Source organism: Ambystoma mexicanum, chromosome 5q (assembly GCF_040938575.1).
Source record: "Ambystoma mexicanum isolate Mex_15411 chromosome 5q, UKY_AmexF1_1, whole genome shotgun sequence".
Classification (NCBI taxonomy): Eukaryota; Metazoa; Chordata; class Amphibia; order Caudata; family Ambystomatidae; genus Ambystoma; species Ambystoma mexicanum.
In genome coordinates, this window is record NC_090933.1 from 704,614,740 (window position 1) to 704,628,165 (window position 13,426).

The 13,426-nt window shown below is 44.0% G+C and overlaps 1 protein-coding gene across 17 annotated transcripts in view; it reads right to left on the reverse strand.

Annotated features, from left to right (window-relative positions):
- Positions 1-13,426, reverse strand: part of NCOA2 (nuclear receptor coactivator 2) — a 2,606,235-nt gene that overhangs the window by 555,647 nt on the left and 2,037,162 nt on the right. For all 17 annotated transcript variants that reach the window (XM_069621172.1, XM_069621171.1, XM_069621170.1 and 14 more), the window contains 2 exons: positions 7,833-8,049; positions 7,040-7,246 (listed from right to left, as the gene is read on the reverse strand). In XM_069621172.1, the coding sequence (XP_069477273.1) occupies positions 7,040-7,246; positions 7,833-8,049 (424 nt within the window). The remainder of the gene's footprint in view (positions 1-7,039; positions 7,247-7,832; positions 8,050-13,426) is intronic.

The window sequence follows — 13,426 nt, forward strand, 5'->3', positions numbered from 1 at the left end:
ACCCTTGAGATGGTTGATGCAAATGAAAGGGGAAAACCCAAAACTGCTAAAATGGTTGATCTGCCTCCAAGGGTTTCATTTTACCATTGAGCACAGGTCCGAATGTCACCACCAAAATGCTGATGGTCTCTCTAGGATGTTTTTAACCGACTAGAGGTATGAGACTAATCCAGGAGTGGATTAGATCCTCCTGTCCCTTAGTCTGGGGGGGGGGGGTGGAGTGTTAGGGAGAATTCTCATTTCATGGCTAATTTCCCTTACCTATAGAGTCCCCCAGCAGCTTTGCTGGATTTGAAGGGTTTATTTCTTTTTACCTGCTAAGAGTGAGACTCTTTTTCCCACTCTAAGGCATTTTTGCTGTGTGTGTTCTAGGGTATTTTTGTGTTTAATGCCTATGGGATCTTTTCTCTCACCCATAGGAACCATCTGTATGCACATGTGTCACACAGCACCCTCCGTGCCGTGACACAGGGGTGTCTTAGCGACCCCCAAACATAGACTCCATACCCTGGGACTGACTACTGTCTCCCAGGGCATGTAAAGTCCCCATTTACTTTACTAGTCTATTTTTATGAACTTAACCAGTACACCTCATCTTAATATGGAAGTACTGGAAGGGGTTAATAGTTTTTACCCTATGTTCATTTTCGAGAGGATACCTTAAAGTCCCCCTCTACAAAGTTTCTGGCTGGTGGCAGTGGTTGCTACCTTTTATATTCGGCCGCAAATATTTCTCTATGGGATTTTCCCATTGTTCGAGGCTACCACTCTTACTGACAGCCTCTAACATACCGCCGGTCTATTTTATTATTAAATTTACTCCGGTAGGTTTTATTTGCCAGAACTTTGATAAAACTTCTTTCTCGAGTCTTACTCTATTTTCCTAACCCAGGTTGGGGATCCTTTGTTCGTCCTTTTGGCGGGCTTCTGCCGAGAAGCCCTCCTTTCGGCACCACTGAGTCTGGGGTGGGTCTGTTGATTGGGAGGGGGAGTAGAACCCCTGGACAGAGTTGCCACAGCAACTCAGGTCGCACTCTAACCTGATAGGCTGGAGGGTCTCCCGCCAAGATGACCACTCCACTGTGTGAGTGACAAATAGGCTGTATGAATGGGTCTCTTTCTGCATAAAAGCACGGTCCTGAGGACTTGAAGAGAAAGACGTCGCCACTGGAACTACGGAACCGAAGGGGAGAGAAGCCAGAGACATCATCAGCATCTACACCACCGGTGAAGCCCTGCCAGATCGTCTCACCACTTTTCTTCCACACGACGAGAGGAGATCTTCAGCGAAGTGCCTCCTTCCCATGAGCTGGTGGGGTCAACCAGTTCGCCCATCGCCTCCTCGGACCTGCCTTGGTCGAATCGACAGTGCCCCGCACTTGGAGACTGGATAGCCAGGCAGCACCGCGGCTGGTTTCATCCCTGGGTAGTGCAGCGACTCGAACCTTCCTCCACGATTAGAGCCTCTCTTCCTCTGTTGGATCCCTCGCGACCTGCAGGAACTACCAGGAACAACCGCCACCGCAGGAGCCACTTCTCCACGTTTAAGGTACATTTTACCGCCAGGCCGCCCTTCCTCAGTGGTAGCCTCTAACTACTTGTGGGGTCGGCCGCCCTCTCTTTTAACATTGTCTTTCGCCTTGCATCTACTTCTTCAAAAGTTTTCTACTAAAGACTTGACTGCAGCTATAAGAACATATTTGCTCCTAAGATCTTGGCCCTGTACCACTGACTGTGGCTGATTTGTTAGATCTGCTCTCACTAGATTAGTTTTCAATGAGAAATGTGTTGATGCACTGAAATCTTCTAAACCCCTCTTCCTTCCTACTGTTATAACCTGTGGAGTGCCATTTTGCTCAGTTTTCAATCACTTATCTTTTGGGTAAAGTGTTACTGTACATAACTTGTCCACCAAACTTCAGGAAGTGTTGCTAGGGGGTGTCTGAGGATATTTCGACTTAACTTGTACCTTCCCTCCCTTTTGTTGAATTGTTAGAGTGCCATTTGTAGTTGGTTTTCACTGTGCCGTTTTGCTCAGTTTTCACTATACCGCAAACTTGTCTACAATTGAATAGGGAGTTGTATATGCTTTTCTTTTGACTAAACTTAACTTACTTTATTAACTGTGATCTATGTGTTGACTTAGAAGTGTATAAAATAAATAAATATTCTTTTTAATACAAAACTTTGGTCAGTGTTTCCTTGCTCCATAGTACTGTATTACCTATTGTGTCAACCCTGAATACTGCTCATCTCCCTCTTGAGATAGGTCTGACTGCTCAGCCACAGCTACCAACTAAATCTTTGTGGTACAGTCTGATACCAAAGGGGATTTATTGCTCTCACCTGTAGTCCTAATCTGGGGTAGTGCTCCCTAAGGGAACTGCCCTGGATTCTGCTCAACATCGACCTTAAGTCAAACATTGCTGGCATCGTGGACAAAGGCAAACCAGCACTTCTTATGTTGCTAGACATGTCTGCAGCGTATGAATTGATCGATCATACTCGGCTGGTCAAAAGATTGGTGGACCAGGGACAGTGATCTTCATGGGCCTCCCAATGGGTTGAATATTTTCTGGGCCCTAGATATGAGCGAGTAGCAGTGGATAGTGCCAACTCCACCCCCACACTTGTTACCTGCAGAGTACCACAGGGCTCATGTATTGCCCCCACACTGTTTTAATGTATATACCATGTCCCTTCTTACTCTCTTTGAAGACCTGGGTGTCTAATTCACCAACTATGTAGATGACACCCAGGTCAATTGAATTATCAGGATGTCATACTAGTGACACTAACATCATTAACTCCATCTATCACACCATTCAGGCCTGGATGGGGACCATCTCGCTTGCTTTGAATGCGAAAAAAATCAACTGCTGATCATTGCCTCAGGGCATAAACTGAAGATGTTGTGCCTCGACTACAATACTTTCATCATAGATAACAAAAAGATCAAGGTGGCGAGATCAGTAAAGACCTTGGGCATTACACTAGACAGAATTATCTATGAAGCTACAGGTTTTACAGGTAAAAGCCTCATGCAGTTATGTCTCAAAATTCCTCAATCACATTTGCCCATACATCTCTCTGCAGAATAGGTCCCTGCTTGCAACTGTACTGGTAAGCTCACGCCTCGACTATGGCAACAGTCGCCTGGCAGGCACTACAAAGGCACATCTTCATACTCTATTGATCACACAAAACAACACTGTCAGTCGTCTTTGGCCTTTCCCGTAGAGATCATGTCTCCGAGGCTAGACTGAAACTTCACTGGCTCCCAGTGAAACAACGTGTCACGCATAACATTCGTTCCCTTACATTTAAGTGTTGTAACTCTGATGCACCTCAATACCTGTCCAATCGACTAACTCCTTGCAGTGTAGGTCGCTTGTTGCATTACTACGATGCCACCAAGCTTTTACAACCCAGATTCAAACGCTCGAGCTTTGAAGGCACTAGATTTGATGTACAAGCTCCCCATGGCGTGGAATAACATTCCTATTCAACTACGACAGGCTAAGTCCAACTCTGAGTTTAAAAAAGGAATCAAGACCTACCTCTTCAATCTCGATCCAGACAAAATGTGAACATCCTCTGTGTAAACGCAGTTAGATTTCTGTATGCTTATAACATTCTGTTTTTGTGCGCTTTGAGGCCTGAGGGCGATTTAGCGCGATATAAAAATTAAATCAAATTAGATCATAACCTTTGCGTATATTATGTTGTCTTTGTATGTAGTAACCCTGTGGGAGACTACACCAGCCTTATCCTCTTGGCAATAGGTAACCCAACCTTTGGTATAGGCCTGTACTACACAAGTAGGTAGAATGACTTAGCAGCCAGGCTCATCTCAAGAAGGGTCAATGCAAGCTGTAGGATTGCTACATAGAGATTCACAGTGACAGGTACTCAATTAACACGTATGCTCAAGGTTTCGTGATAAAATAATTATTTATTAATTTAACAGTCAGTTTTACAATAAGCCTTCTTTATAAGGGAGCAATATGCAACACTTAAATATACTTTAACAATACACTCCTTCAGTTGAATAAAGTAAGCAGATACCTTTTTGGGATGGCACACTGAATTCCTATACCCTGAGGTGACTTCAATAGTTAGGACACTGTGGACGTTCTTATATCACTTTTCACACTTAAATGGTAATACTGAAGTTGTGGCAAAAAGTAAAAGGTTAGGGAAGGAAGCAAAGGTTAACAAGTTTCTCAAACAGGTAAGCACTTTTCAATCCTCCAATGCAATGTAGGTTAACCCTTTCCCAGATATACAAGTAAGGTATGTATAACTTTTTGGAGGGACAGATTAACACAAAGTCAGAGGGTAAGAAGAGTCTTCAGCGAGCCAGGACAGCCAATGTCAACTGAGCAAAGTCTAGGGTAGCTGAGACATTTCTAGATTAGCACAAGGTCTTGCACACTGTTAAAGAGAGTTTTGTTGTAAAAGAAATCACTGTTGGGCCACAATCTGGGAGACTTGTGAGTGGCAACGCTGTAAGCAACTCTGCAAAAGGCAGCAAATGCAAGTCTCAAGTGAGAGCAAGCAAGCTACACACAAGAAGAGGTAAGTACCCCTAGTTTACAGTATCGTCAGTCTGAAGAAAAAGGTTCCAGCTGGCTTCTGTTCCTGTTGTAGTTCCTGCAGATCCTGTTGTTGCTGGGCGTCAGCTGTGGGGACAAAAGGGAGGACGTCGGGGGGACTCCTGCACTAAGGTTTGACGGTCGGCAGCAGCAATGGGCAAACCCCAGATCAATGGCACTTTGCGGCTTCAGCTTCTCGCAAACAGCACCACTGCGGTTCTTGGACACCTTGTGGACTTTCTTGGCTTCTGAGGTCCAGCACTCTGTTGAGGTGGCTCAGGCATTGGTTAAGTCCTGCTTCGAGGGAGTCCGGAGGATCTTCCTGGAGCTCGGGCCCGGCTTAAAGGCGACACACTCTATTCTAGTGTTCCTGTCTCCTGGCACTCGGTTCCTGCAGCAGCAATAAAGTATAGCCAGCAGAGAGGGAGGTTCCAGTCGAGTTCGTCTTGGGGCCGATTGGCCCACCAACCCAAGGGGAGAAGTCGTCCTTGCAGGGCTTCTATAGTCGATTAGAAATTCGGGGCTTCAGCAATGCAGCAGGGCTTCACCAGGCAAACCAACTGTCCAGGAGGATGTAGCAAGCTTCTTCAAGTTTCTTCTTCGGTTCCTTCGTCCAGTGGTACACTCTGCCTTCCTTGTGCAAAAGACCTCACCTTTTATGCAAGTCTTTCCCATTAATTTGCACCCTAGTTGTCGCTCACACAGCAGGGTGGCTGTTCTACAAGGACAGCCAGCCGGCAAATCACCTTTGGGTGCATTCCTGTAACCAAGGAGACTAAGCACAGGGAGTTTCAGGAACCTCCCTCACTTCCTGCCCTGCCAGACACACTGGATCCAGAGGCGGGCTTCAGCCGTGAACCCTGCCAAAGACAAAACAAACAAAGGGACCAATCCTGGTTTGGCGCTCAGAGTAAATCTCAAGAAGGACCTTTACAACAAGAAATGGCGAAAAAAGAGACTGGGGGAATTTTGACCAAATGGACACCCATGGGTGCTATGCTGCTGCTGCAAATGCAACCCAGGTAAAAACACACAATTGTAGGAAAAGTAAACCACTGCCACCAGCCATTAATTGTAGAAAGGGTAACATGAAAATGTTACATGAGAAGGTAGACAAAGGGGATACTAAGTAACCCCTCCATCACTATGTAAGATAGTGTGTGCTGGGTCTACAAAGAGAAAAAGGTAAGTAAAGTCAATTTCACTTTACTACTCGCCGAAACATTAGTTTATCCAAGAGATGACATTTAACCATTGGCAGAAATCCAAAGGACTTCTCTCTGCCACTGCAATGAAGGTGCTGTGTGTCACCATGTAAAAAGATGATGCTTATGGAGTTTGTCAAGACTCCAAAACCATAAGAAACACAGCGTTCAAATCAGAACAAAATACATGGGAGTGGGAAAAAGGTCTCACTCTCTTCAGGATAAAAATGTAAAGTTCTTAAGTCCAGCAAAAGAGCTGGGGGTCTCTAAGGTAGAAGGGAATTAACACAGAACTGAGAATTCCCACAAACACTATTTCACCAGACAAAATAATGAGTGTCGTATGCATCAAGTGTTTCACTAGTTATTAAATGTAGAACACTGTGTTTTGTTACATAGAGCTTTTTGCAAAGTTTCTGGCTTCTAGCTGCTATAATAAAGGCAGGGAAATGTGTTCATTTATTTTCATTTAATTCAAGTTTCCAATAAAAAGGAAAGTGCTCATGCATCGCTATGTTAGATTCTCCCAAATTATTAGGGAGGATCAGAATTCGGAGGAGTATACTATACTCTTCACTCATTTAACAGGGAAATTAAAATGATGGTGGAAGACGACGAATAAAAAGGTGTCAGATTGTCCGTTGGTGTTAGTTTAAAAGTTACAATGACTGAGGAGATGGTGATGAAGCCTTGATTACTGCTATGAATTGATCTTGGTGGAGCAGCAACTGCTCCAATGGGGATGGACTTCTGGATGGATTATTGGCTTGTGTTGCATATGTACGGGTTTGTCAAGAAAAGAGTTAGAATTCCGAGATCTAAAAAAGAATGTAAGAGACTGATAACGTGACCTTTTGTGTTCTATGGCCCACTGTGATTGCCTGTTACAGGGGTGATGGGTCAGCTCATTGAGTCACTGCATTTCATGTTCTCTATGAAATCTGTTCCACTTTGCTTAAAACATTTCCTTAAGTGTATTTTGCTATGCTGCTGGACGAGTAGATCAATAAGATTAATGCATAATACTCGCATCTGTATCTCTAAAAGAATCTAAAACCCCATTCACGACACAGATGGGGATTAGTCATTAAGGATGCTCGAAAGGGTTTTGAAAAAAATCACATTGAATAAACTTGCATGAAGATTCCTCCGGTGCAGTCAAAACAGTGCTCCTTTGAACGCTGCAACATTTCGTGTGCAAATGAAGCTAACCATAAAAAGAAAATGCCTTATTACCTGCACCAGTGTTCCCTAAATGCCCATGACTTCCCATCATCCCCTGATTGCCCATCAAGGCAGGCTGAGAAATTGGGGAATACGGACTGCTGTTCCTCATTGGTGGAAAAGGTCCTGCACTCGTCTGGCTTTGCAAATTCATGTCCATCGATACATTCTGATTTGGTGGTAATCGGCTCATTTGTCCTGATCTTGGGTTGTTAAAAGCTGAAAAGAAAGAAACGGGAAAGAGAGATAAAAAGTTTACATACTAGGAGACATGCGGCAAAGGACATACATCAAAACCAGCTAACGCAATGACTTAAACTGAGTAGAATATGATCGGTTTAACTTGTAGATGGGGCGATGTAGCGGAAGGGGGTTGGGGTGGTCAGGGGTTGTAGGCACGCTGTGCTGACTGACTGATCTTGTGTTAACAAATGCTAATAAAGAACATTTAAAAAAGTATAATATGATCGACTACACAGTAAAATTGCAAACTCGGCAAAAACACTGATTTCGAGCAAGTTGGGTGCTGACGCCCAAATTACACAATTCAACATCGACCAAGTGTGAAGTATAGGCTAAGCAAAAAACGCAGGAGCTCGAAAGGGACTGTATTGTGGTAGCACTTATGTGTAATATGTAATTATCAAATTATGCCAACAAAAATGGGTTTACAAATACAACAAGGCAATCACCAGCGAAGGACGTCGTGCCGTTTTGGCTCATGTCACAGGGTGGCGCTGGTTGCCTAGAAGAGATCGCATTCGGACTCATTTTTCGTATTGAAATGCATGCTATTAAACTGTACCGCTCTGTGGCATCCTCAGCACTGGCTTCTGGGGTCCAGCTGGGGCCGCTGGGCTGTTTTCGCCGGTCAGCTGCATGAGGTCATTGATGATGGCTTGCTTGTCTACAGACTGCGTCGCAGTGCCCGGCCTAGTGTCTGGGAACAGCTGTGGGAGCTGACTGTTCTGAAGATCGTCCAGAATCTCCTCCAAATTATCCAGGTCGCTGCCCGGCTGCAACTAGGTGGAAGAGTGGCATTAGTGAAAACTGCGTCATTTAAACGCCCAAAAACGCTGCAATGAAGCACCTGTAGACACGCCCCCCAAAACACCAAGGCCACGTTTCTGAGAAAAGGATAGGTCTTGTGTGAAGCAAGAAGCAAGCGCACTTGCATACAACGGATAACCACCAATGCAGTTGATAAAACAAACTATATCTTTTTCAGAAACATGTATCAATTGTTCCGAATTCCTTAACAAGCATTTTTGTACACTAATAAATTCCCTAATTGTCCCTTTTTTATGAGCCCTCAGCTTTGTGTACCTTAATAGTTTAATATACTTAAATAGGTCATTATTGTCGAGCCTGATCAGGATGAAAACGAAGTGAACTCCTACGTACAATACCCCAAATTTGTCTAAAACTATTAATACATGTTCTCTATATTTCAACACACAAATGATTAAACCCGTGTCTGTAAGAGACCCATATATATGAACCCGGCCAGTAAGCCTGCGCTTTCTTCTTATCCTAAAGTAATACTAACCTGCTCCTGCAGGACTCGTTGCTTCGCTTACGCAACATACATATTTGGGCCTGATTCACGAAGCGTTTTTCAATCCATTTTAAATGTTTTCTGAATAATGCCGATTTCAGCTTTTCCTCTGAACTGCACAAATCAGACGGTTGCATTGGCACCACAAGCAAAGGGGTTACCATTTTGGCGCTAAAAGTACTTTGGTTAACTCAGTGCACCAACCCTGGGTGCATCCTCCAACCAGGTCACATTTGCTAATATTTTCCGCGGGTAGAGGACGCATTCTAGTATTGTATAAATAGAGGTAAATAACAAAGCAACAACACAAGTCCCTAACCTCTTCAACACTGGTTCCCATTTAACAATGCAGGCTACCACCAGGCCTAATTCACTTTTAAAGTTTCCCACCCACAAGATGGCCCAGTCCAATGTAAAACACCAGAGCGAAAGTGGTGGGTGAACGCAAGGGAAGAATGCCAGTTATTGATACTCTCAATAATGCACCGGGATTCTGCACAATCCCGTTGTCACTTCTATACACCTTACACCCCTTATGCCCCTTCGCGACGCCAATCGCGAGGGAGGAGACGCCAGACTCGTTGATCACAAATACACAAAGAATTCCAATTTTCAACTTGGCCAAGTTCGAGCTGACACCATCACAAACCTCGCTCTTAACTAAGGGACAATCATTTGTGCCCACACAACCCACTGATTGGTTTGAAACCGAAATGGAAATTGTTTTTTTTTTTTAGAACAGTCCGCCTGAAAGCTTTTTTTGAGGTTATTCCAGAAGAGATTTCAGATATAGACTCTGGCTTATATATTCCATCAACTTTCAGACCTCAAAACAATTAAGTCCCAAAAGAAATCATCACATTGGAGAAATGCATCTTAAAGGATCTTGAAAAGTTGAAAGAAGAGGAAAAATCTTTCAAACCCAATCTCACCAGGGGTGAACACAATGCCCTGGAGGAACTCTCAAGAAATTCCAAAATCGTGATAAAACCAGCTGATAAAGGCGGTGGTATAGTCATCATGACTAACAATCAATACCTTACCGTGATGAATGATCTACTACAAGATCAGGAAAGCTATAAAAAAAAACTCAGAAAAGACCCCGCCAGTGAAATAAGATCTGAAATAGATAATGCGGCACAATATGCCCATGATCGCCATTGGATCAGTGACAAACAACTGAAATTTCTAACTACAAGTCAAGATCGCACACCATCATTGTACGCACTACCCAAAATACACAAGAGCCTAGACAAGCCACCGGGAAGACCCATTGTCTCAGGATGTGGGTCGATCCGTGAACCACTGTGCAAATTCATTGACACCTTTTTAAAACCTTTAAGTGTCAAGACAGACTTATTTACAGGATACTACACACACTATACAAATATTTGAAAATCTATCTTTCAATCCTCATATTCAAAAACTAGTGACAATAGGATATCAAGTCACTCTATACTAGCATTCCTCAACAGGCCATTGAATGTATACATCAAAAACTCATGCAAGCGGACCAACAGGATCGGGTCCGCCAAAATTTCATTTTAGAACTGATGGCATTGGCCTTATGTAAAAACTTTTTCAAATTCAATGGACAATTCTATTTACAGACCAAGGGAACCGCAATGGGTGCAACATTTGTCCCAAGCCTAGCGATTCTCTACATGTCAAATTTTGAATCCCAAAACATTCTGTGTGACAACAATCCCTATAAGAACTGCATTACAGACTTGAGACGATATATAGATGGTTCTACATTATTTCGCCGCAGTATTTTTCATCGCAGGTTTTTTCATCGCCGTTTTTTTCCCCGAAAAACTCGTTTTTTTATTCCCTTACACCCACAACCATATATTTAATTTTTTAACACCCCCCCCAAAAAAAAACGATGAGTTTTTTTTTCGAAATAAAAACGGCGATGAAAAAACACCCGATGGAAAATACCACGGTGAAGGAACAAGTTACTTACCTGTAACTGTTGTTCTCCAGCATGGGTCTGGCATGGATTAACATGCTCGTGAATATTCCCCGTCGTCAGGCCGGGAATCCTCGGTATAGAAAAAAATCAGTATCAGTTTCGTTTCTGATCTGTCTTTCTTAGTAGTAACCAATCACTGGTCTCTGGGTCATATTGCCCCCAGCCAATGACTGCCCTCTCCCTAAGCCCTGCCTCTGGCAGCCATCCTCAGATTTGGTAGCACGTAAAGTGGCAGTATGACCAAGTGAAGAGCCGCAGAGGGTTAGGCGGGAGGGTTCGCATGTGAATCCATGCCAGACCCATGCTGGAGAACAACAGTTACAGGTAAGTAACTTGTTCCTTCTCCAGAATGGGGTCTGGCATGGATTCACATGCTCATGAATAAGAGAATACATAGCAGTACACACATGCACAACCACGGGAGGTGGCAACAGGCTCAACATTAAGCGATACAACAACTCAACATTAAGCATCTCTTACCTCCTCACCAGGCTCACCTTAAGCGAACAGGTTGCGCAGCACTGCTTGGCCGACCCTGGACTCCTCCCTGGAGTCCCGATCGACGCAGTAGAATCTTGTGAAGGTGTGCGTCGACCTCCATGTCGCAGCCCTGCAGATGTCCAGCAGGGGCACACCAGACAAGAACGCCGTGGTAGCAGCGATTGCTCTGGTCGAATGGGCTCTCGGACGGCTGGGCAGCGGTCGGTTTGCCAAATGGAAGTCTTCCTGAAAAAGCGCAAAAACGCAGCAAAAGCTTGAGAGCTAGAGCACGAGGACTTCCAACGCTTGAACGTGCGGTAAAAATCTGAGGATGGCTGCCAGAGGCGGGGCTTAGGGAGAGGGCAGTCATTGGCTGGGGGCAGTATGACCCAGAGACCAGTGATTGGCTACTACTAAGAAAGACAGATCAGAAACAAAACGGATACTGATTTTTTTCTATACCGTCATTACTCATGGTCCCCACAGCTTTCAAATAAAAAAACTGATCTGCAAATATTGGCCAATTGTAAAATTAATTTGGCCAGATACATCTGTACCAAGATTCGCCTTCAAAAGAGCTAAAATGTACAAGACAAACTCATACATTCTAAATTCAAAAAGCCAGCACCAAGAACAGTGTTATTGGACCTCAGGACAACAGTCGGACATTTCCCTTGTGGATCATGTTCAGTTTGCCAATTTACTTCCAGAATCAAAGAATTCAACATCGAGACCAGGACTTGGGTCCTTAACTCCCTTACAAACTGCAAGACAAAACAAGTCATTTATTGTATTGAATGCCCCTGTTCGTTACGATATATAGGACAGACGAGCCGGCCGGCCAACATTAGAACTTCCGAACATCTATCCCGGATTATGTGCAAAACTACATCAGCACCTTTAGTTAATCACTTCATTGAAACACACCACACCTCAAACAACATAAAATGGTGGATTTCACATGTAGTCAAGGAATCGTCCAACATATTGCGCTGTCTCCAGCAGAAAGAGGCAAGATGGATTCATAGGCTCTCTACCCATACTCACGGCCTTAATGAATAATTCCTGCCCTTAATTTAACCACAAAAACAAATATGAGCATTAGTGCCTTGAGTCACAAAGTCATTAAAGTCTATATACGTCATCCGGTTCATGCACCCCTTCAAGTTTCCAGTCTCTTTCTTGCACTTGAACACATGATCGTGTGTCAATGCTCCGATTCCCCTTTCTTCTGAATATGATCACTCCTATAAGATTCATTTTCTGCTAAAAATGGTTTCTACCATTTTACAAATTTTTTGCTAACAGCAATTTTCATTAAAAATGATGATTACCTTTGGTTTTCCGCAATCACGTGAATCGCAGAAATCACGGACACCTAAGGGGAACTAAATTCCGTGTCTGTGGCTCTAACCACCACAGCACGCTATGTAAGTGAATGTGTCCGGGTTTTTTTTTTAACCTTTTTAACCGCTTCAATTTAGTGAACACAAAGAAACTGCTTTCTGCAGCAAACGATACGGATAATTAAGGAAAACCCCTTGTCTGCGATTTTTCCGAATACAGCACACTTTGGAAGAAGTCACGTCCAGCTCCCAACATCTTGAATGAGTCACAACTGTTGTTGCCTAATGACACACCCACCTGCACACGAGGATGGGTTGTCAGCAGCACCAAAATCAGGCTTGATACTATTCGGGCTGTCCTTACCCTTATTTCCTTGTCTAAAACTACGGCAGAAATCTACGCTCTCTCGTAGACAAGGTAGGAAGGGGCATGTCAGTGCGGCAGCCTATCAAAATGCAAGACTCACAGCCTGACTGACAAGAAGTGATGAGCCTATCAGCAGTTAGTAACGGTGCAGTGATGAGCCTATCAGCAGTTAGTAATGGTGCATGTATCCAATCAAACAAGCGGCAGCAGCCCCAGGTCTGTTGGACTCATGGACCAATCAAAGGCACGTGTAGCCGAAACACCTCCCTAATTTTCCTTCTGCCTTGCAGTAAATCACTGCGTCATGTTAAATTCAGCCTTTTCTGCATGGTAATCCAAGCATGACTAAGCCTCTGCAGAAACGGACTGTTTTGGAGCGTTTCATTATTTTTCACGATGAGGTCAGTTAACTGAGACAGCTACCTCGCAACATTACCAAGACTGTAAGGTAATGGTTTGTTTCATGACTTTGTATCGCCTTACGATTATAAAAACGAGCCCAGCCCGGAGCGGCCCGTGAAGCATTTCCCACCTATGTTTTCCGATTTCATAGTCTGTCCTGTGTTTTTACCAGGACACACTGAACGAGATGACCTTGCCGCCCACATGATATTGTGAACTTGGGACTTACAAACCAGTATGCTTCAAACTCACAAGCTGCAACAACTCG